At 40.9% G+C, this 25,315-nt stretch overlaps 1 protein-coding gene across 1 annotated transcript in view; it reads right to left on the reverse strand.

The window, feature by feature from the left end:
- The window catches only part of NEK5 (NIMA related kinase 5), a 76,656-nt gene that overhangs the window by 45,114 nt on the left and 6,227 nt on the right, over nucleotides 1-25,315 (reverse strand). Inside the window, exons 2-8 of the mRNA XM_075061610.1 lie at nucleotides 24,469-24,713; nucleotides 23,383-23,476; nucleotides 22,877-22,974; nucleotides 19,599-19,682; nucleotides 17,475-17,542; nucleotides 17,271-17,357; nucleotides 14,069-14,123 (exon numbers count right to left, since the gene is read on the reverse strand). Of these exons, the coding sequence (XP_074917711.1) occupies nucleotides 14,069-14,123; nucleotides 17,271-17,357; nucleotides 17,475-17,542; nucleotides 19,599-19,682; nucleotides 22,877-22,974; nucleotides 23,383-23,476; nucleotides 24,469-24,585 (603 nt within the window). The 5' untranslated portion in view covers nucleotides 24,586-24,713. The remainder of the gene's footprint in view (nucleotides 1-14,068; nucleotides 14,124-17,270; nucleotides 17,358-17,474; nucleotides 17,543-19,598; nucleotides 19,683-22,876; nucleotides 22,975-23,382; nucleotides 23,477-24,468; nucleotides 24,714-25,315) is intronic.

The following is a 25,315-nucleotide window of genomic DNA, read 5'->3' on the forward strand; positions in this document are numbered from 1 at the left end:
AAAAATCTTCCGACGAACGTGCACGCGGCGCGCGCACACCTACTGGAATGGATATGAGCAAGCACTCGAAGAAGAATTAACGTTGTGTGCGCAGAATTTCCTTTCCCCCACAGAAATGGGTTGCAGCACTGCTGGACCTGACAGAGCCCAGCTCACACACAGAAGACACCGCAGGGGAGGGACAGGGAGCTAGAGGCTTCCTGGCTGCTAGAGTTCGCATGCCCTGAGGGAAGGAGAGGGTAGCGCTCAGGAAACTCTGTGCTAGCCTGGGACCAAGCATCAGGCTGTTTCTCCCTCTGAATCCCTGGACTCTGGGGCAGGAGGGAGGCTGGGGGGACATGGCTAGGCTCTGGGGAGGGGGAGAGCGTGGGTGTCTGGGCTCAGGGGGTGCAAGTATCTGGGCAAGAGGGGGCCCTGCAGCTGGGCTTGGAGGGGATGGGGAGTGGGTATCTGGGCAAAGGAGGGGGGCGCAGCTGGGCTCAGGGGGCCCTACAGCTGGGCTCTGAGGGGGGAAGAGGATATGGGTATTTGGGCCAGGGGCCCCACGACCGGGCTCTGGGGAGGAGGGGGTTTGGGTGTATTGGCTGGGGGTTGGCACCACAGCTGGGCTATTGCGGGGAGGGGTTGTAGGTGTCTGGCCCCCTGGCTGGGCTCTGGAGGCAGAGGGGTGAGGGGGAGAGAAGGAGGCAGAGAAACAGGAATTGGGTTGTCACAGGGTTTCTTTAACTCTCTACTCCTGGGGGAAAATTTGTGTGTGTCTGTATTGTTACATATTTGCTGACAGGTATTTTGAAATAAATTACCAAAATAATTGAAACTATCGTGACTATCTAGTGTTATTTTGACAAATACAATTTGCAGAATTTTGCAGAATTTTTAATTTTTTGGCACAGAATGTCAGCAGGAGTAATCTTACTGCAGGTAGCCCATGTGAAGGCCTTCCCACCAATCACGTTCAAAGAACGTTTTTCTATCGGGTGAATTTCATCTTATGTTTTTGTACGGCTACACACATCCCAAGACAAAGTACACATACTGCCAAAATCAGGCTCTGTGGTCCAAGAACTCTCTTGTTTCTCAGGCCAATTAGCTTGTCTGAATTTAGCTCTCTCAAATTAACAACCTCTCACTGCTACCATATGAGAAATCTACCAACATCAGCACATTCATAGATTTTAAGAAGAGAGGAGACAACTCTGATCATCCAGTCTGAAACTCCACATAACACAGGCCAAAAACGTCACCTGTCAATTCGTGTCTCTAGCTCAGAGTTTCTGGTTGAGCTATAACATATATTTTAGAAAATCATTCAATCTATATTTAAAAAGAGTTCAAGTGATGGAAAATCCACCAAGTTCTGAGGTAAACTGTTCCAATGACTACTTACTCTCACTGTTAATGTATATTTTATTTTGTCTGAATTTATCTAGCTTCAACTTCCAGCCATTGGATCTCATTGTCCCTTTACCTGTTAAAGAACTCTCTGCTATAAGAAATCTTCTCCCCATGTAGTACTCCTAGACCTCTTAGCATTCTCTTTGGTAAGCTAAATAAACTGTGCTTCTTAAGTCTCTCACTGTAAGGCAGGTTTTCCAAAATTCAAAATCATACTTGTAACTTTTTCCTTAACCCTTTCTTCATTTTTTAAATGCGGACAAATGAAGAAAGTATGATGTAAAATCATAAACTGGACACAAAGAAAGACATTCTCCTAAGCCTACAGCATCAGTACAGGCTGTTACACTCTGTTAAATGAGTAGTTAAACAAGCTAATACAGCAGTCTGCAAAAGAATGCAAGGTAGAATCAGAATCTGGCACCTGGTCTACACCTAAAAACTATATCAATCTAGCTACATTTCTCAGAGCTGTGAAAAATTTCAAGCCCTGCGTGACACAGTTAGGTCAGCCTAACTGCCATTGTAGATGCAACTAGTCAACGGAAGAATTCTTCTGTCAGTCTAGTTACCATCTCTCAAGGTTGTGGATTTACTACAGCAACAGAAATACCCTTTCTGCTGTTGTCGCGAATGTCTACACTACAGCAGCGTAGGTGCAGCACAGTAATGCTTGTAGTATAGACATACCCTGGGGCCAGGGCTTCCCAAAGCTCTGCCACCTGTACTAAAAAAACAGCAAATCTGGTAGAAGAAATTCTTTCATACCTTATTCTTTTAGCATGCTGCCTTCCAGAAGGCTGCCATCAACATGGCCACCGCAAATGGTAGGTGAAAGTGTGGGATAAAGAGATTTACCACATAGCTGCAAGTCTGTACGTACATTTCTCTCATTTTTTTTAATAGTCTAAATTTTGTTTAAATAAAATTATTTTAAAATAAATCTGCTGCGATTTTGAAAGTCAAGCATATAAATAATGCTATATAATGAAAAACTTTGATCACTATGGATCTGATTTTCAAAATGTCAGTTTGCCTGCAGACTCAGGATTTACCTGGTTTATAGATTGTGTAGGTTTTAAATGCCAAGCTGATATCAGCATTCTTGAGAATATTCATCAAGGTGTGAGGAGTTTCTTTGAGCCATTGCTTGCGTGGTTTATCTTCACTATATTTTATAACACAGCCACCTAGTAAAAATATCATTAGCAAATCAGTGATCATTAGCAAATCATACCCTGAAACATCCTATATACATAAGATACCATTAACAAAATGAATTATAGAGCTATCTACTAGAGAAATAACAGAGGGGTGTGGCCTGGAGATTTGAGTTTGTAGCATTATTGCCCAGCTCCCCAAACACATAGTCCTTCAGTTGGTGACCTGATTCTGATTGTGTCAGCACTAGAGCAGAATGAGGGTACTGAAGGCAGCAAGAGATCCTGGATTCTATCAGGAAGCCAGCAGAAGCCAGGACCAAGTGTAGAGACATAGCATTTCTGCGTGGACATCATGTGCCTCTATGAATCTCACAGGATGGAGCCCGGGGGGTCAGTTCTAACAAAGAATAAAAACTCACTCCTATAACAGAAATCAAGGGAAATGCACAAGTCCAAACATGTTTAGTTTCCATTTCATGGCCTGGTGTATCATCTGCTCCCCTAACTTTTGGAATTTTCTGACCATTCATATTTTGATTTTGTAATCAAATAGTAATGCTAATATTCACATTTATTTATAATATATATTTATCCCATAATAATAATTATAGTCCTATAAGCATGAACGAGGCATCCATTACTGCAGTACGTGGGTGCACTGTACAAGGTAAAATCTGCACATTTTGCAGTAAACTGTCTGTGCTGAAGTGTTCCTGTTGAGAGTTATCATAATAGCAGGACAGAGAGAGTCTCTGAGATACAGTTATTAGAGCCTAGGCCATTTCAGCCTTTGTCAACAATAACCAGCACTTGAACTACCTGCACATTAGTTGAAAACAGCACAGAATCTGAAGCACAAATATGACATGCTCCCACCAGCCTTCCCTACTCAAAAGATGGGCAGCTGAATTCTGCATCAGCTGAATCTTACAAGTAGCTCTCAAGGTTAGCTCAATGTAGAGCAGTGCTTCTCAAAGTCGGGCTGCCGCTTGTTCCGGGAAAGCCCCTGGTGGTCCGGGACGCTTTGTTTACCTGCCACATCCGCAGGGTCGGCAGATCGCGGCTCCCACTGGCTGCAGTTCGTCACTCCAGGCCAATGGCGGCTGTGGAAAGGGCAGCCAGCACATCCCTCAGCCCGCACTGCTTCCCGCAGCACCCACTGGCCTGGAGCAGCGAACTGGAGCCAGTGGGAGCCACGATTGTCCGAACCTGTGGATGCGGCAGGTAAACAAACCGAACTGGCCCACCAGGGGCTTTCCCTAACAAGTGGCGGACCGGCTTTGGGAAGCACTGACGTAGAGCATGTAAAAGTGATTTAGCTTCATGTAACAGGGACATAACTGTGGTAAAGGCACAATCTCTTCATCAAACACAGATGATGACCATTTTGCTGTCAACACTGCTTTTTCCACTTGTGGCTCTTTCCAACACTGCTAGCATCTATCTCAGACTTTTCAAATCACACTTTAAAAGTCAGACCCCTATTATCTTCTGCACTGTTTACTACTTCAAATCCTTATTGGTATGGTGGTTTTTGTCATTATTAGATACCCTTTGCATAGTGCCGTCATTTTCTAAAAAATCATTTTTTATAACACCATTAAGAAGTCTGTGCATTTCTTGTATGAAAAACAAGTAAGTCAACTGTAAATACATTTAGTCTGATCTTACTTTCATCCTCCTCAGCTGTAAAACTGGAAGAAAGCAAGGATGCATTTTCCAGGACATTTACCACTGTATTTGACTCTCCCCTTTCCCAATGTTTTCTGTGGGGACTTGGCAAAATTGCATTCTTTGGGGGGACTTCACAGTTTTCTGATGAAAAAGAAAAAGGTGATTACTAGCTTCTAACACATTTCCATGCTCAAACAAAATACTATAAAGAGCAATAAAGTACTCTAGCAACATTGAGATTGGGCACTATGGGTCAAAATTTGGACTTAATGGAAGTAGGTGCAACTCCAATTTGGTCCCATTTGTTTGTTTATTTTTATTACATCAATTGTTTTCAAAGAACCTGCTTTTCTAACATTGTGGGAAAGACTTTAATCTGAAATACACAATAATCATTGTATCTCAAAAAGTTTGCATGCAAGTGTACTGGCACCTTTTTCTGTAATTACAGTGCTGTGTACTTCATGTTTTTAAGTTAAAGATTTGGCTGTATGTACAGCAGATCAGCATCACTATAAATAAGAGAACGCATAAGCCTTAGAATTCAATATACATTACCCTCTTCACCAGCACCCTTTTGCTTCAGTGTCCTCTCACTCAAGAGCTTGGTAATGTTCTCCAGTCTTGAATTGCTACCTGTACTACTTTGATCTTCATATTGCTTTAAAAGGTCCAAGGACAGCATTAATCATTACTTGTATTGTTAAAGCAATTAAACAATAATCCTTGCAAGTCTTTTTTTGGTACATTTTGGACAAAAATACTAGTCAAGTATAGTAAAGTTAATAACAGCGACACCAAACCAGCAGTTGCACTGCACTTCCTATACCACATTTCATACTGTATGTCCCTTCTTGAGAAAGGGTCAGGATTTCTGACACCAAGCACAAATTTAATTATGTAGGGCAATGAATCTTTAAAATTTTTTTAAGCAGAAGCAATATAATGGAGAATGAATAGGAATTGAGATGGAGAACAACGTGCACTCAAACAGGAAGCTCCCAGATTGACAGGTCCATTAAGAAATTCAGCCACGGAAAGGAAGTGAGCCCTATTGGCAACATGTCTCTTTTCTATTTTGAAAAATATAGTCACCGGGGAGGATGTAGGCTCTGCAAAAATTTGCTCAGAAGTGCTCTTTCAGCCATTTATAACTTACTTAATTTAATTTAATTACTCTCACCCCAAATCAAGCATGGGTACTAGTTCTCAGTGAGGACTATGTCCAAGCCAAACCGTTTCTGCTATGGCTTGTTCAAAGTTTTTGTTTATAAAGCAAAATGGGTATGTGTATTTTTATCCACTGTCTCATAACTCAAACAACTGGAGGGATTTTCACTAAAACTAAAATAAAATCCACCTCTAGGCAGGGACTAAACATGGAAAACGCAAGACCCTAAACCAAAATTTCAGAAAGCCACAAGGATATGAAGCTGAGATTATATCAGAAAATGTTGCAATTTTAACTGTAGCAGATGGACAGTACCCACTATATCAGATACACCTTTACCCCGATATAACGCAACCCAATATAACATGAATTCAGATATAACGTGGTAAAGCAATGCTCCGGGGGGGCGGGCTGCGCGCTCCAGCAGATCAAAGCAAGTTTGATGTAACGCGGTTTCACCTGTAACACGGTAAGATTTTTTGGCTCCTGAGGACAGCGTTATAATTGGGGTAGAGGTGTATGTGGGTGACATGTTTATATAAATACAACCACAACTCACTCCACTGCTGATCTAGCAGCCTATGGATTATTAATTAATACAGTAACTAGTCGGCAACAACAATTTGCTATATGTTATTTTAAAAAATAGGTATTATATTTGTATTCATATTTGAGTACTTACCCCATTACTAGAATGTCCACCTGTTCTGACAGCACCTGATAAATTAATGGACATGTTCAAAAATTAAATCCATATTTGAGATAAGCAGCTGGAGTAAAGTGGTGCTCATGAAGGTAAGAAATTAACACCACTTTGCCAGGCATTTTGAAGGAAAATTCTGTGAAAGCTTCTTCACTGATCTGCCAATATACCTCAGTCCAGTTGTGAACTGGAGCCAGTTTGCACCAGTTCACAATAACCAGTTGTTAAATTTAGAAGCCGGTGTAGAACCAGTTGCTAAAGGGGTGGCCCAGCTTCCCCAGGGGGCAATTTAAAGGGCCTGGGGCTCCAAGCAGGGGCTGGAGCCCCAGGCCCTTTAAATTGCCACCAGAGCCCCGCTGCTGGAGCCCTGGGGTAGGGCTGCGCAGCTCTAGGGGCTATTTAAAAAGTCCGGGGTTCCTGCTGCTTCTACCGCCCCGGCCCTTTAAATAGCTGCCAGAGACCCGCTACTACTCCAGGGTTCTGGCGGCTATTTAAAGGACTAGGGCGGTAGAAGCAGGGGAGCTGCAGGCCCTTTAAATAGCCCCCAGAGCCCTGGGGTAGCAGGGGGCTCCAGGGGCTATTTAAAGGGCCAGGGCTCCAGCTGCCTCTGCCACCCCAGTCCTTTAAATAGCCACCAGAGCCCTGCCACTTCCCCAAGGCTCCAGCAGCTATTTAAAGGGCCGGGGTGGTAGAAGCAGGCGAGCCCCGGCCCTTTAAATAGCCCCCAGAGCCCGGACTGCTGCTGCTACCCCAGTGGGGGATAGGGAAGGAGAAACTTGCAGGTTCTGAAGGGGGCAGCACATGGGTTGGGGTCGGATGGGGGGATGGGAAAAGCACATGGGGCTTGTACTGTACTCACTGCGTGGTTCCCTACCGGGTCTTCCGCAGCACTTCGGTGGCAGCGCCGGGGGGGAGGGTTTTCACTCACTTCAGGTGAAGGATCTGCCACCAAAATGCCACCGAAAACCCAGAGCAAGTGAAGACACATCCACCCCGCCGCCAAAGTGCCGCTGAGGACCTGGTAGGGAACCGGTTCTTAGGATTTTGGGAGCTCATCACTGCCTCAGTCCCATCTTGAGACACTTCTGCTATTCAATTTCCCTGAACCTCTCTGTGGAAAAAAAGAACTGTTGATTGTCTGTGATCATGCAGCAGGTTTGAGCAGTGGGTAAATATCCCCAGGGGAAAACCAAAACAAAACACACACACTGTTTAAACTAGGAAGGTATGCTAATAGCAAAATTTACATGCTTGAAGTTATGCACATGAGCAGAAGGACTTCATTGAACTGGAGCCTCAGACCAGACAGTGATACTATTACCCTTAAATTTATCACACAAAAGTAGAGTACTGCTTACAGATAAAATATGTGGCACATAAACTTTCCCTTCTTGTGTTAAAAGATATCACAAACATTTGTTCCTTATGGTAAAGGAACAAAGTGTAGTTTGCAAAATCAAAGTAGCTACTAAACTCTGCAAAGATGAACTATGTAGCACCCTAACAGGTTCAAGATTTCACATTTAAAAATAATTTCAACTTTATTTGAAAACACAGAACTGACACATGTTCTTTAATGTTAGATTCTAAGATATTGCATTTCATACTCACTTATTTTGATACATTTTTAAGTCAATTATAAAATCAGTCTGACAAAAAATTACCTTTTTTTCTTCCTAAATCATCTTTGTGTTTCTTTGCCTCCTTTAATATTTGTTTAAACTCAGCTGTCATCTGAAAATCGTACACAAAGATTCTATGTAGTGTGCATATTTTAATGTTTTTTCAGATTACTCAACAAATTTTGTGTAAAAAATATAGGCTAATCAACAGGAACAAAAGCACCTTCCAGTTAGCAATAACTACCCACTATTGATTAAATCATAAATCAAACACCAGTGTTTATTAATTTTAAAAATCCCTCATCAAAACTCCACTTTTCTGAGAAGACTATACGTGTGCAGGATTCTGCAGTTTTGTATTGGTCCCATCACCTGGTCATTTTGGCTCAGATCCTCAAATGTATTTAGGTGCCTAACTCCACTTTATTTCAATGTGAATTAGGTACCTAACCACTTTGAGGATCTGGGCCTCTGTGTTTTCTGAATCTGTCCTCTTCATTAGTTTCCTAGACTGTAAACTCCTCTGGACAGATACAGATTTTGTATAGTCCGAACCACATTACCACAATTCAACATAAGAACAGCAACTCCTCTACAGGAATAGTTCTGATTTGTAAACCTGTATTAACAGAGGATGGTGACTAATTTTTAACGCTCTTTAAGTAAGTAGTAATTTTTCAGTAACATCAAGATATGGCAATATAGGTATTTGAGTTAGCCTCTAAAATGTAGGCACTACTTTAAAAAATATATATATATAGAATATCAGGGTTGGAAGGGACCTCAGGAGGTCATGTAGTCCAACCTCCTGCTCAATGGAGGACCAATCCCCAGATAGATTTTTGCCCCAGTCCCTAAATGGCCCCCTCAAGGATTGAACTCACAACCCTGGTTTTAGCAGGCCAATGCTCAAACCACTGAGCTATCCCTCCCACACCTTCTGTTAATTGGAGACAAAATAAAATTACACTATACCTCTGCTGGCAAACAATTTTTGACAAGTTTTGCTAAGCAGCCTCTTGCAAGAATAGTACTGGCTGATGGACGGTTCTTGGGATTTCTTTTAAACATCTGTTTTATTAAATAATGAAGTTCATAGGAGTAATGAGATGGAAGTGGATTGTAGGATCCTTTACATATCTTAAGGATGAGATGTTTCCAGCTATTGGCTTGAAACTAAATTTGAAAGAAAATAATTTTAAAGCCTTGAAATCAAATATGAAGGGAAACAAAAGCTGATATAATGTGAAAGCAATGTTAACGTTTAATTATTTCTGCAATAATGCATATTGTGTAACTGTATGCTATCTATTGGGCCAACAAGTTTTGAAAACCTCAGGACTCTACTGTTACTAGGGCAAGTATTTACCTTCCTGCCTTTTGTCACTTAAGCAGCCATGAACCCAGTGTTTCTGATAGTCAGTCAGTACTACCTTTGTAAGTTGTATTTCTGGTAATGACGTAATAGTGACAGTTTATTCTTGACATTGCAACTGTAATCATGGACATAAAGCCTTCTAGACAGGAAACTTCTAGGAAGAACAATATTTTGGGAGTTCCACTTTCAATCTACTGTATGTTCATGTCCCATACAATCTAATATATCTGTATCTATACCAATGAAAATGAGGGACTATTAGCACTGCAACCTTCCCAAAATAGCTGAGGCAGGGCACAGTGGTAAAATCCATGGCATAGAATCATAGAAGATTAGGGTTGGGAGAGACCTCACGAGATCATCTAGTCCTACTCCCTGCTCAAAGTACTGCCTAGGAAGGAGTACTGCGGAAAGGGATCTGAGGGTTATAGTGGACCACAAGCTAAATATGAGTCAACCGTGTTACGCCGTTGCAAAAGAAGTGAACGTCATTCTGAGACATATTCATAGAGTATTAGGGTTGGAAGAGACCTCAGGAAGTCATCTAGTCCAATCCCCTGCTCCAAGCAGAACCAACACCAACTAAATCGTCCCAGACAGGGCTTTGTCAAGCTAGGCCTTAAAAACCTCTAAGGATGGAGATTCCACCACCTCCCTAGGTAACCCATTTCAGTGCTTCACCAACCTCCTAGTGAAAGTGTTTCCTAATATCCAATCTAGATTTCGCCCACTGCAACTTGAGACTATTGCTTCTTGTTCTGTCATCTGCCACCACTGAGAACAGCCTAGCTCCATCCTATTTGGAACCTCCCTTCGGGTAGTTGAAGGCTGCTATCAAATCCCCCCTCACTCTTCTCTTCTGCAGACTAAATAAGCCCAGTTTTTTCAGCTTCTCCTCATAAGTCATGTGCTCGTCTCCTAATCATTTTTTGCTGCCCTCTACTGGACTCTCTCCAATTTGTACACATCTCTTCTGTAGCGGGAGGACCAAAACTGGACACAATAGAGGGGAATAATCACTTCCCTCGATCTGCTGGCAATGCTCCTACTAATGCAGCTCAATATGCTGTTAGCCTTCTTGTCAACAAGGGCACACTGTTGACTCATATCCAGCTTCTCGTCCACTTCAGTCCCCAGGCACCTGATATTCTACTCCTGAGCTTCTCTAGCAAAGGCTGCTAGCTGCAAATTATGTATCAAATTTTGTGATGTTTGCAAACAGTATCTTGAATGAGAACACCAAATTCATTTTCACTTTCAGACTAGAGCCAGAATTTAATTTTTTGTCTCAAGTTGAAAGGCTTGTGCTACCAACTGCAACTCCTTGGCTAAAAGTGCATTTTACACTTCCAGCCCTGTATTTAACATACAGCAAGTGTAAAACCAATATTGTAAGTAAAAAGGTGCATCAGGGGTATGATAGAGAATAAATAATTTTAATTCAAAGAAATGTAATAATGCAATTGAGAAGTTTCCTCTGTGCACACAGTGTTGGAGTACAAAAACTTCTTTTAGATGTTTCAAAATAAACAGCACTCAAGATGTAAGAGTCAACATGGCTTTTGTAAAGGGAAATCATACCTCACTAATCTATTAGAATTCCTTAAGGGTATTGAAAAGCATGTGGACAAAAGTACCTGGACTTTGAGAGAGCCCTTGACAGAGTTCCTCACCAAAGGCTCTTAAGCAAAGTAAGCAGTCACTGGATAAGAGGGAAGTGCCTCTAATGGATCAGTAACTGGTTAAAAGACAGGAAACAAAGGGTAGGAATATATGTCAGTTTTCACAATGGAGAGCGGTAAACAGTGGGGTCCCCCAAGGATCTGTACTGGGACCTGTGCTGTTCAACATATTTGTAAGTGATCTGGAAGAGGGGGTGAACAGTGACGTGGCAAAATTTGCAGATGATACAAAATTACTTTAAATAACTAAGTCCAAAGCTGACTGTGAAGGTTACAAAGGGATCTGTGATGAAATGGGAATTTTCTGTAATACATTTTATGAATCCAAGACATGCTTCAGTCTTCCTCTGTATTTTGCACTGCTATCCAATGAATGCAAAAGGGTTAGCGCTGCTCCTGGAACAGTGTAGGAGAAAGGCGATATGTGTGTGTGTCACTTCGCTGCCTTGTGGAATGAACAGAGTCATTAAAAAAAAAAAATTGGCTGAAACCAACCCAAATCAACAGAGGCTCTAGCACGACAAAGAGACACTACAATGACTGAACAATCAAGACCTAACAGCAGAAAATCCCAGCAGGCAGGGGTTGTGAACTAAGATGAAGAACAATGCATCAGTTGACTAGAAGAAAGGGAGCCCTTTTGGAGGGACTCGGGAGCCTGGACTAGGGGAGACAAAGGGGAACACGGGGACAGAGCCAGAGATGGTGTCCATTAGAGCTTGGCTGGCTCATCACTGCACTGGCTTGGCTAGGATGGATAATGGCTTAACTTCTGCCTCTCTGTGCTAACCTGCGGCTGTTCAGATTGTGTGTGCCAGGTGACTAATAAAAGGTTACCTTGTTTTAAACAGTTGCCTGTGCTGCTGCAAGTACTTCCTGAGAGCATTGCACCCTGAAGGGGCACAGTACAAGACTCCCACAGAAGTCTGACCTGGCTGGATTCACTGTAGGGAGCCACGGAAAGAGACAGGAATCACCAGTGCTGGAGGCCAAAGGCCTGCCCCTGTGAAACTGTGTGGGTCCTTGGAGCCTGGCACACTAAAGGGTCACTCCCAGGAGATTGGTTACCGGCCCAGGCACAGATCAAACGCTGTGACTCCGTGACAGGACCTCACTAAACTGGGTGACCGGGCAACAAAATAGCAGATGAAATTCAATGTTGATGAGCACAGAGTAATGTACACTGGGAAAATTAATCCTAACTATACATACAAAATGATGGTGTCTAAATTAGCTCTTACCACTCAAGAAAGATCTTGGAGTCTATATCGATAGTTCTCTGTAAACATCTGCTCAATATGTAGGGGCAATCAAAAAAGCTAACAGAATATTACGAACCACAAAGAAAAGGATATGCCACTATGTAAATCCACGATATGCTCTCACCTTGAATACTGCATGCAGTTCTGGTCACCCCATCTCAAAAAAAATGTATTAGAATTGGCAAAAGTGCAGAGAAGGGCAACAGAAATAATTAGGGGTATGGAACAACTTCCATATGAGGAGAGAGTAAAAAAAACTGTGACTGTTCATCATAAAAAAGAGACAACTAAGGAGGGATATGCTAGAGATCTGTAAAATCACCAATGGTACAGACAAAGTGAATATTTACCTCTTCACACAATGTGAGAACTAGAGGTCACTCAGTGAAACTAATAGGGACCAAGTTTAAAACAAACGAAAGAAGTACTTCTTCACACAACACACAGTTATTCTGTGGAACACATTGCCACAGGATGTTGTGAAGACCAAAAGTATAACTGGGTTCAAAAAACAATTAACTGAGACTGGATGACAGGGGATGGATTACTCGAAATTGCCCTATTCTGTCCATTCCCTCTAAAGCATCTGGCACAGACCACTGTGAGAAAACAGGATACTGGTCTAGATGGACCATTGATCTGAACTTGTTTCACCATTCTTATGCAGTGAGTCTTTTGTTAAATATATATTAATTTTCTACTTGTTGCCCGTCTGTGACGTTATTGATATAAACTGGGACCATATAGAACATGGTTGCAACCAAGGTTCTGTAGTGGCACCAAACCTTATGTAAAGGGGGTCATATAAGGTGTCTAAGACCAGGTTACGGGTTACTGGTTATGATTGTGCTGTCTGTATGTCTGTATCATTTTTGTAGTTGAAGTTATGAATATTGGCTGTATAGGGTCTGTATTTCAAACTTGTCCTGTGTTACTGAAAAAAAGTCTAGCCAAGTTGGTGTTAGCTCAGCTTAGCCTGCTTGATGGCCCATTAAGGACCATCAACTACACAACCGACCCATCGAGAGAAGGCGGATACGCCCTGTGACTCAGCGGAGTATGCAGAAACTGGCCCATGTGACTGCAAACTCCATTTTGCTGTAACTTTCCACAGTAGGAACAAAAGAGTGTTCTTACGCCTGGAAAAGTCTATATAAGGCAAAGGCCTCATCTCCATTTTGGGTTCTCAATCCTGCTCTTACCTCTGGCGGACTTTTGCTACAGCTGAAGCTCTACACAAGGGACTGAAGACCCATCCCAGCGGGATGTTCTCCAGAGACTCAATTTGACCTGCAGTTTACTCATCTCTGCTACAAGCCTGAACTAAGGACTTTGCCATTACTGTATGTAATGATGTCAGTTTAACCAATTCTAGCTCTTCACCTCTATCTTTTTCCTTTATTGAATACCTTTAAGATTTTAGATTCTAAAGGATTGGCAACAGCGTGATTTGTGGGTAAGATCTGAGGGGTATATTGACCTGGGTCTGGGGCTTGGTCCTTTGGGATCGAGAGAACCTTTTTCTTTTACTGGGGTGTTGGTTTTCATAACCATTCATCCCCAGGACGTGTGGGACTGGTAGTGATACTGGGAGACTGGAGTGTCTAAGGAAATTGCTTGTGTGACTTGAGGTTAGCCAGTGGGTGACACCGAAGTCATTTTTGTCTGACTGGTTTGGTTTGCCTTAGAGGTGGATAAACCCCAGCTTTGGGCAGTGACTGCCCTGTTTGAGCAATTGGTCCTGATTTGGCACTTGCAGTTGGGTCCCGCCAGAACCACATCGTCACACCGTCATAATCAGTTTTTTTGCAGTAAGACTCAGTGAAAAGAAAACACTTAGGAAACTTATATGCATAATTACAAGTTAATCCATCCAACTTAATCTAACTGCTAATGAAGTTTCAGAATTCATTAGCACTTGAAAGTTTTTTTATATTATATATTTATATCTATATTATATATAGAGAGATATATATAAACAAAATTTTAATTGTTTTGATACAAATAAGCACACTTACCGGATGTTTAAGAGTACAGAGCTCATATAAAATGCATCCCAGAGACCATATATCACTAGAAATATATACACAAAGAAGTCAAAATAAGAAGTAGTTAACCAACAATTATAATTCAATGTCACATTTAGCAGAAGTTATGTTACTTATTCAAGTGTTCAACTCTACGCAAATAAAAAAATACATTTAACTTAAAATGAACAGAAATATTCACAGAATATAATATTATATAAAAATATGTGCGTGACCCTAACAGCATCCCAGTACAAGAGGGCAAGGGGCTCCTGGATATCTGGTACAGGTTTAACTGGCTTAACCAGTTCAGTGTACCCCAATGTATTAATGTCATAAACTGTATCTGATGTGTGTCACCTAAGGTATCATTGGAAAACTAACAACACACTGATAATATTCTTGTGGGGCGTACGTATGGTAAACACCTAAGGGACATTACAAATATGAAGGAAACAAGGAACTAAAATGTATACACCAGGCAAGTCTGGGGAGGGGGTAAACAGGTTACTCCTAGACAAAGGACAAGCCAGGTGTCATCCAAGTTGATTAGCAATCACATGTTAAGAGACCATTTATTTGCACAGGGAAGGCAGGAACAGATCAATTTGTATTTTAGCAAACATCAGTAGGGGAAGAAACCAGCATGAAACTTCCTTCACCAGCAGACCCCATGTCTCCTTACCCATAGCCTGAATGAACTTTTTTGGGGGGCGGGGAGGGAGGAGGTAACCTTCACAAGAATCTATGTCAAAGGTTCACTGGATTATAAGAGAGAGTGGAAAAGATTTCCAAGTTATTTTTCACCTAAGACGACAAAGGAACTGAGCACTTTGTCTTTGGAGAGAGATCCTGACCAAGGGTTGGGGGGAGGGGCAGAGCCATATTGCTGGAACGAGGTGTGGTAAAAATCTTGCCTTGAACTAAGACTACAGTTTTGTTGTCTTAGTCTTCAGCAAGTTTTTCACTGTTATTTGCTTGTAACCATTCCTAACTCTATGCTTTATATTTGAACTCACTTAAAATCCTATCTCCTTTTGTTAATAAATTTGTTTTCCTTTTAATTTAAACCAACTCAGCTTTGTATTTGAATTAAAGTGACTGCACAGCTTGTCACTTTAACTGCTGTTAACATTTTGTCTCTTTAGAGAACCAAACAAATCTTATTATTCCTCTGAACGGTTCAGGAAAGGTCTGGACATTGCCAAGCACACAGTTTTGGGAAAATCTGAGACTCAGAGTGTGTTGGAGCCACCTGGTTAGTACTAACCAAAGCTGATGGATACCAAGAGTGGGGCTGGGATGTAACAAGCAGACTACTGGAATTAGAGTGCTGAGCCAGAGCTGCTTAACACAAAGACACTCAGTATGTTTGTCTGCTATCCCTCGGTGTCCAGGCTGTGAGCTACAGCAGCAGAGAATTTAAGGCAACTAGAATTTCAGGGCAGGCAGTGACACAACCACTTACTAGTCTAGACTACATCCTCCCAGAATAAGACTACGTGTTTATCTTTTTACCTACCTGATCAGGAAACAGACCAAGAAAACTCATCGATAAGTAGTGACAGCGGATCTACAGTGGGAGTTCATTTTTTGTTAGCAGCATTTCTCCTGACTGACTTAATGCAGCAAAATTACTCACGCTCATTGTGGCACACACACTGCAGCCAGCATAGGCAGGCACTCTCCCACCAGGCTGTTTCATAATACATCAGCTATTTGCAGCATTGCCAACTGTCACAAGTAGTGATTCTGACCACTGCTGGAGCTTATCTCAGGACAGCGGAAATCCCCCTTTAATTGGCTACCTCACCCATTTTCCCACCTCCTGGGGAAGAGCACCAAGTGAGGGTTGCTTCAGGAAACATGCAGAGTTCTCCCATCAAGAAGTCAACAACAGACATAATTGTCACAAGGGGAGGAGGAAGAAGCAGATAGAACCCAGAGGTTCAGGACAGTTCTGCTTCCCCCTCCCTCCTGTGAACAACAGATCTGTCTGCTCTCTGTTCTGGACATGGGAAAAGACATGGAAAGAACCATGGAGCTGCACCACCCCAGGCCTGGCAAAGGGGGCTAAAGAAACCTTGGAGCTGCAGGAGAAGCAGAGGTGCAATGAGAGGCAAATGGCAGATGTCTGGTCTGAGGAAGAAAAGCTGACGTGAGGACTGGGGACTACAGCAGAACCGCATAGTTACGAACACCTCGGGAATGGAGGTTGTCTGTAACTCTGAAATGTCCATAACTCTGAACAAGACGTTACAGACTTCACCCACTGTGGGGGTGTCTGGGGCTGCAGCCGCAGGGGAGGGTTGGGGCTGCAGCCACAGGGGAGGGGGGAGGCGAGGGAGTCAGGACTTCTGATCCTTGGGAGCATCAGGGCCCAGGGATTTAGATCTATGGGGAGCACTGGGGCTTGGGGCTTTATCCCCATGGTTCCACTCCCAGTTTCAGCCTCGCAGGGAGCACGAGGGCTCAGGGCTTCAGCCCTGCGGTTCTGTTCCCAGCTTCTGCCCCGGGGCTCTAGCTATGAGGGGAATGCTGGTTTTGAGCGGGTATTTTGTGTCTCTGATGCTGCCTGATTACTTCTGGTTCCAGAGAGTGTCCCGTTGACCAATAAGTCCAGAACTCTGGTGTTCATATCTTTGAGGCTCTACTGTACATAATTCATTGCTGGGCTGGGAGACAGGCAGATGTGCCCCCTAAATCCCAAAGGGGGCACAGAATTAATTAAAATTTTGGGATTTGTGAAGAAGCTGGAATCTCTGCACCATCAATCAACCATTGAGAGCTCCTGGAACGGGCAAGGATGAATTTGGAAGAGCTGGTAACACTAATTGCCACACACCCACAATGGGGGTGGGCTGGGGGAGTTCAAAAATCAAAAGACAGATTGAGAAACACAATCTCATCTTTAAAACAAATTCTAATAATCTGGGGAGGTCTGTCTCATGATCTTTGAACTTTTGAGTTGGACAGTACTGCACTTGAAGCTATTCAAGTGAGGTGTAACCTAGGCCTTCCCATCTGAAAACTGAGATAATCATCTCCAAAATACTTCCAAACTCCACAAGAACAAGCTCCAAACCAGAGTCTTCCTGATACATGGATTGGTCACCAAGGCAATCTGTAGCACAAGTATTAAATATTATATTACAATAATGCATCACCTTTTGATCTCTGATTAAGTGCCTACCTTTTGTTGTTGTACGGCAAGTTTTCCCATATTTCGGGAGGTACGTAATAAGGAGTTCCCACATATGTACAAGCATATGCCATTGGACTTGCCAAACAAAAAAGAAAAGCAATATGAAAAGCAATGACATAAGCTTTCTGTAATATTTAAGCAATGGTAAAAAAATAGTTTAGATCACTGAATCCAGGGGCAATGTCTACATACTTTGTAAGAAGACGTGCAGATCCAAAATCTCCCAATTTGACTTTTCCATTTTGAGTGAGAAAAATATTCTGCAATGCAAAAAAAGGAGTAAGGATTAATGTACTTAAAAACTGTTTTCTAACAAATGTTTCTGCATTGCACACTATATAGATAATATGGTGATGACACTTCAGAAAGTCTACAGATAGAGGTTTTATCTGCACTGTAACAAAATGAATCCTCATATTCCCCCTGCAAGGAAGGTAAGAATTATCCTTAATTTATAGGGGAAACTGAAAGATTAAGTGGCTTGCCCAAGGCCAGAGTCAGTAGCAAAGGAAGAATTAGAGTTCAGAAATTCTGCATCCCAGTTCTGTATTCAAACCACTATCCCACACTTCCTTCTGAGTTGCACACTTTCCTTTAGAGAGTAATCATAGAATCACAGCACTGGAAGGGACCTGGAGGGGACCTCTAGTCCAGTCCCCTGCACTCGTGGCAGGACTAAATATTATCTAGACCACTGGTTCTCAAACTAGGGCCACCACTTGTTCAGGGAAAGCCCCTGGTGGGCAGGGCCGGTTTTTTACCTGCCGCGTCCGCAGGTTCAGCCGATCGCAGCTCCCAGTGGCCACAGTTTGCTGCTCCAGGCCAATGGGGACTGCAGCAAGGGTGGCCAGCACATCCTTCAGCCCGTGCCGCTTCCTGCAACCCCCATTGGCCTGGAGCAGCGAACTGTGGCCACTGGGAGTGAACCACGCCAGTGGGAGCTGCAATTGGCCGAACCTGCGGACGTGGCAGGTAAACAAACTGGCCCAGGCCGCCAAGGGCTTTCCCTGAACAAGCAGCAGCCCTAGTTTGTGAACCACTGATATAGACCATCCCTGACAGGTGTTTGTCTAACCTGCTCTAAAAAATCTCCAATGATGGAGACTCCACAGCCTCCCAAGGCAATTTATTCCAGTGCTTAACCACCATGATTAATCTTTTCCTAATGTCCAACTTAAACCGCCCTTGCTGCAATTTAAGCCCATTGCTTCTTGTCCTAGTCTCAGAGATTAAGAAGAACAATTTTTCTTCCTCCTCCTTGTAACAACCTTCTATTACTTGAAAACTGTTATGTCCCCTCTCAGTCTTCTTCTCCAAACTAAACAAACCCATTTTTTTCCCAATCTTCCCTCATAGGTCATGTTTTCTAGACTTTTATTCAATTTTGTTGCTCTTCTCTCATCTTTCCTGAAATGTGGCACCCAGAACTGGACACAATACTCCAGTTGAGGCCTAATCAGTGCAGATTAGAGTCGAAGAATTACTTCTCATATCTTGCTTACAACATTTCTACTAATACATCCCAGAACAATGTTCACTTTTTTTTGCAACAGCGTAACACTGCTGACTGATATTTAGCTTGTTGTCCACTATTACCCCCAGATCCCTTTCTGCAGTACTCCTTCCTAGGCAGTCATTTCCCATCTTGTATGTGTGCAACTGATTGTTCCTTCCTGAATGGAGTACTTTGCCTTTGTCTTTATTGGATTTCATCCTATTTACTTCAGACCATTTCTCCAGATCATTCTGAATTATAATCCTATCCTCCAAAGCACTTGCAACCCCTTCCAGCTTGGTATCATCCGCAAACTTTATAAGTGTACTCTCTATGCCATTATCTAAATCACTGATGAAGATATTGAACAGAACCAGAATCAGAACTGATCCTTGCAGGACCCCACTCATTATGTCCTTCCAGCATGACTGTGAACCACTGATAACTACTCTCTGGGAACGGTTTTCAGAGAAGATGAAACAGACAAGATGAAAGGCAAGATATGTTTAATGTTTGTCATTCCAGCCCCTCCATTTTTAAGGCTTCCCTTAAATTTAAATTGCCTGCAGCTATCCACAGGCAAGTTGCTATCATCAAGGATTTGGGAATAGAAGCACAGTGATAGATATTAAGACTGCAGCTACTTTGAGACCACACTTTCATTTAAATGAATTATAATCCTGATAGTTCAATTAATCTAATACTCTCATGCTGGGATAAAGAATTTAAAATAAACCACAGCATTCATGGAATTAGATATCCCAAGAGGAAGACAGCTGTTGGCAACTTGTAATAACAGCTATTAAAGTTATTCCAATTACCTTGGACTTGATATCTCTATGCAACACACGTCTGTCATGAATGTGCTTCACTCCCAAGCACATCTGTACAAACCAGTGAAGTATCTGAAAAAAGTGACTAAAAAGTTATGACAATACAAATGCATGTGTTATACAAACTTTATTGGTGGAATGAAAAATTATAAGACACAGCAAAGAACAAACATTCATGCAATTAACTCAAAAAATTAATCGTGATTAAAAAAATTCTTTGTGATTAATGGCACTTTTAATTGCGCTGTTAAACAATAGAATACCAGTTGAAATGTATTAAATATTCTGGATGTTTTTCTACATTTTCAAATATATTGATTTCAATTATAACACAAAATATACAAAGTGTACAGTGCTCACTTCATATTATTTTTTATTACAAATATTTGCACTGCAAAAATGATGAACAAAAGAAATAGTATTTTTCAATTCACCTTATAGAAGTACTGTAGTGCAATCTCTTTATCATGAAAGTTGAACTGACCAATATAGATTTTTTTTTGTTACATAACTGCACTCAAAAACAAAACAATATAAAACTTTAGAGCCTACAAGTCCACTCAGTCCTACTTCTTGTTCGGCCAATCACTCAGAAAAACAAGTTTGTTTACATTTACAGGAGATAATATTGCCCTCTTCTGGTTTACAATGTCACCTGAAAGTGAGAATAGGCGTTCAAATGGCACTGTTGTAGCCGGCGTCACAAGATATTTACGTGCCAGATGCACTAAAGAGTTATATGTCCCTTTATGCTTCAACCACCATTCCAGAGGACATGCGTCCATGCTGACGACGGGTTCTGCTCGATAATGATCCAAAGTGGTGCTGACAAACACACATTCATTTTCATTCTCTGAGTCAGATGCCACCAGCAAAACGTTGATTTTCTTTTCTAGTGGTTCGGGTTCTGAAGTTTCCGCACTGGAGTGTTGCTCTTTTAACTCTTCTTGAAAGCACGTTCCACACCTTCTCCCTCTCATATTTTGGAAGGCACTTCAGATTCTTAAATCTTGGGTCAAGTGCTATACCTATCTTTAGAAATCTCACATTGGTACCTTCTTTGTGTTTTGTCAGATCTTCACTAAAGTGTTCTTTAAACGAGCAACATGTGCTGGGTCATCATCCAAGACTACTACAACATGAAATATATGGCAGAATGCGGGTAAAACAGAGCAGGAGACATACAATTCTCTCACACGGAGTTCAGTCACAAATTTAATTAACATTTTTTTTTAAACAAGCATTATCAGCATGGAAGCACGTCCTCTGGAATGGTGGCCAAATCATGAAGGGGCATATAAATGTTTAGCATATCTGGCATGTAAATACCTTTCAGTGCTGGCTACAAATGTGTCATGTGAATGCCTGTTCTCACTTTCAGGTGACATTGTAAATAATAAGCGAGCAGCATTATCTCCTGTAAATATAAACAAACTTATTTGTCTGAGTGATTGGCTGAACAAGAAGTAGGACTGAGTGGACTTGTAGGCTGTAAAGTTTTACACTGTGTTGTTTTTGAACGAAGTTATTTTTTGTACATAATTCTACATATGAAAGTTCAACTTTCATGATAAAGAGATTGCATTAGAGTACTTGTATTTGTTCAATTAACCTATATTATTTCTTTTGTTTTTTACAGTGCTAATATTTGTAATAAAAAATAATAATATAAAGTGAGCACTGTACATTTTGTATTCTGTGTTGTAACTGAAATCAATATATTTGAAAATATAGAAAACATCCAAAAATATTTAAATAAATGGTATTTTATTATTGTTTAATTGTGCGATTAATTTTTATCAATCACTTGACAGCTCTAGTGACCTCCCATTAGACAGCGTAAAGATTTAACTACTAAGATATGTGACATTTCAATACGACAAGTAAAACACTCATTGTTAGTATAAATAAAACTGGACAGTCAAAGAACTCTGTTTCTGTAAGCCATTTTACAGGCACTTCAATTACAATTGTATAGTTTAAATATTCTAATTTAACTGTAAACAAGTCACTATATTTTTAAGAATAAAACATACTTTAAATGTACTTTGTAGGGCTCTTAGGGATGCTCAGCCAATCTAACTACTGAATTAGAGCAACATTTCCTGGCCCTCTAGTTTTAACTAAAAAGATGCCTCCACAATGAAAAATATTAGTCATTATAAATAAACAAAATGTAAATAAATTGGGTGGGGGTTACATATTTCACTACTGTATATTAAGTTAGTATTTGACCTTGTGGATACCTCCCTTTGTATCACAGAGTGTTTCACTCACTGTTCATTTGCAATACAACCTCATAACTTTACTTCACGGTCCTTTAGATTTTATTTTAAACTCTTCATTAGATACTTGGCAGCAAAAATACAAATCTCACCATGTTTTACACAGTATGTATGTTGTCTATGTACAGTGTCTCTCAAATAACTCAGCTTTATCTTGTTATTACTGAAATTGTCCCACCCCACCCATTGTTTAGACAGAAATAATGTCATACATACAAAAGGATTTCTTTAATTTCAAGCAGGTTTTTTGTAGGTTTTTGTATACTTTAAAATTTGTTTTATACAGAACTGTCGTATCTCAGGCGGGGGTTCCGTTCTGCGGTTAATTAATTAGCCTCTTAGAGTTGGTATGGCAACTCCCCCCTTTTAATGTTCTCTGTATGTATATATACACACCTCTACCTCGATATAACGCTGTCCTCGGGAGCCAAAAAATCTTACCGCGTTATAGGTGAAACTGTGTTATATCGAACTTGATTTGATCCGTTGGACAGCACAGCCCCGCCCCCCTGGGGCGCTGCTTTACCGCGTTATATCCGAATTCATGTTATATCGGGTGGCGTTATATCAGGGCAGAAGTGTATCTCCTTACTATATGTTCCCTTCTATGTATCCGATGAAGTGGGCTGTAGCCCACGAAAGCTTATGCTCAAATAAATTTGTTAATCTCTAAGATGCCACAAGTACTCCTGTTCTTTTGACATCAAGGTTGCCACATTTGGTGTAGTGGTTGTCTGACATGTTGCCATCACTCTCCAAAATACCATGGTTAGTGCTGCTTTTTGGGGAGCAGCACTAGAAGAAAACAGTGGCGTCACATCCTTAGTATTGTCTGAGCTAAGGGCACATTTCGAACACCCTTCATCTACCTGGCAGGTCAGTCATCTAACATTCTGCTCATTTTCAATATACATCATTTGATGATCATCAGTTCACGTGAAAAAGTATTCTTATGTGGCTGGCTTTGTTTCTTTTTCTTACCGTATCTTCAGGAAACAACTTTCCTCTTTGATATTTAATCTTTTGCATTAGATCTCCATCATCACAGTATTCCATCACTATATACAGATGTCCATCAGCTAAATTTTAAATAATTTAAGATTAATTAGTAATTTCATTAGCATGCTAAATGTATCATTGTTATTAAACAGCACCAACAATATGCTACGTATTTTATAGAAATACAGTTTAAAGAAAAAAATCCAGGCCCCACCAAAAGCTTGCAAGTGAAATAAGATTACGCACATTTAACATGAGCAAATTCAGCTTTACGTGAAAAAAAAAAAAAAAAAAAAAAAGAGAGAGAGAAAAACAACAATTTAAATACTGTACCTGTAGCGCGGGCGATTCCGCCTGCCATTACACTCAATGTAATTTTGACTATACGCGATTTTCGCTTTACACACTGACAGCTGAACGTAACCCCAGCGTAAGATGAGACTTGCCTGTAATGCACATAGATACATTCTGAAAACCTACATATTTACCTTCAAATGATTCCTTATAGGCAACAATATTTGGGTGTTTCATTTTAGCCAACAGAATAGCTTCCTTCCTAGAGTCCTGTACATCAGATGGAGACTGAAAACACATTGATAAGTACAATTATACAAATGTTGCAATAAATCTTTACATATACGTGTCATTTTCAAAACCAGAATTACTTCTGAAGCACTAGATTTCAATTTTCTTTAACTGCTTTAAAAAACCATTCATTTAGAAACTTTAAAACTCCATCCATTATTGTAAAATCAATAAGTGAAAAATAGCACACAAAATAAACTTCCCAGAATTGTATCTCTAGGGAATGTAAGTATTTTAGAGCCATTCTGTATGCTTTTTTGAATAGACAGGGTACCTTGCTACATCACTTTATGATTTTCTATTTGGATCACTGCAGAACTAGGTAATGAGGCAGCACTTCCTAGCTCTGGAACAGCTGAAGGTCTATCAGAGCTTATCACAGATTATTTGAATGTGCCTTAGTATAAACTTAATTTTAATCAGGCTATAACCAAGGCCTCTGTGAAAAATAATTTTGAGCTTTCTTGGATAGCTGAATGAAAAACAAGTAAATTTGAAATAACTGAATTTCAGCAACAAACAATGAGGACAACCTGACTACTTCCTCTTTGTAGTGAAATCCCATCCCCAGTGAAGTCAATGGGAGTTTTGCCATTGACTTCAAGTAGAACCAGGATTCCCATGTTCCATAATTCTAATATTCAGCCACAAACGTGACGCTGGTCAGTCTTTATTGGTTACCAGTAACATCCTCAGTCCTGCAGTACTTATTAAAGGCCAGATTCTGTAAAATTCTCAACACCCTTATCTCCCAGTGAAGGCACTCAGCATTGGGCTGGCTAAGGCCCAGATTCTCAAAGGTATTTAGGTGCCTGACTCCTAGAGTTAGGCATCTAAATACCTTTCAGGGATCTGGGCCTACGTTCTGCAATGTTTCACTTTCTCAAGAACAGTCTTAGCCTGCCCCCGTTGGAGGGTATAGTGAGTTTTTAAAAGGCAGTTACAGAATTAAGATAACAAATACAAAGAAGGAGAGCGTAAACACTTACCTTGGGAAGTCTTATTTCCTTCATTGCATATTTCTGGTCACTACTCTTATGAAAAACCAAAAGAACTCTCCCAAAGGATCCCTCTCCAAGTACTTTTAACACAGTGTATTCTTCCATTGTTTGTAAGGCCAAGTCTTATTCGTTTCCTTAAATGTTATATTTCACAAGGTTTTCTTCCAAACTGTATAATGAACTCAGTTAATTTTTGGAAAAAATTCAGAAGCTGTATTTTTGGTTAACATTATCTGTATGAGAGAAAATGGCAAAATAACAAAACTATATAATTATAACATGATGGCAATGACAACTGCTCATAATTGCCACAAAAATGAACTTTTGTTCAATGCTATTACTTTACTAAGAATAAAGTTTTCAGAAAATTTTACTACAAAGCAAACTCATACTATGGTAATACTTTGTACATCCATTGCATCTTATAATCAGAACTCTCAAAACACTCTGAAGACATTAATTAATCTCCATAGTACTCCTGTGAAGTGCTGGATGTTTCTCTTATTCATCATCTTTCTCTACCTGCATCTTTGCAGCTGTATTCATAGTCCCAAAGAGCCAGGTTTCCAGGCACAGGGATATGAAAAATACTTGGCATAAGCAAAATATATGGTGGTGCTGTGTGTTTATAAAGAGTTAGTGGATTTTATTCTGGATGGATGGCCTTCATACCCCATTAACAGATTTTATTATTTTATATATATATATATATATATATAACAAAAAAAATTCCCCTCTCACCGCTATGGGTGGTATGTGTCTTCCTCAACCTCGGGTCCTCTACCAGAGGCCTGGGAGTTTGAGGGTTCTGCGCAGTATCTTAGCTGTTCCTAGC

This window comes from Chelonoidis abingdonii, chromosome 1 (genome assembly GCF_003597395.2).
Source record: "Chelonoidis abingdonii isolate Lonesome George chromosome 1, CheloAbing_2.0, whole genome shotgun sequence".
Lineage (NCBI taxonomy): Eukaryota > Metazoa > Chordata > Testudines > Testudinidae > Chelonoidis > Chelonoidis abingdonii.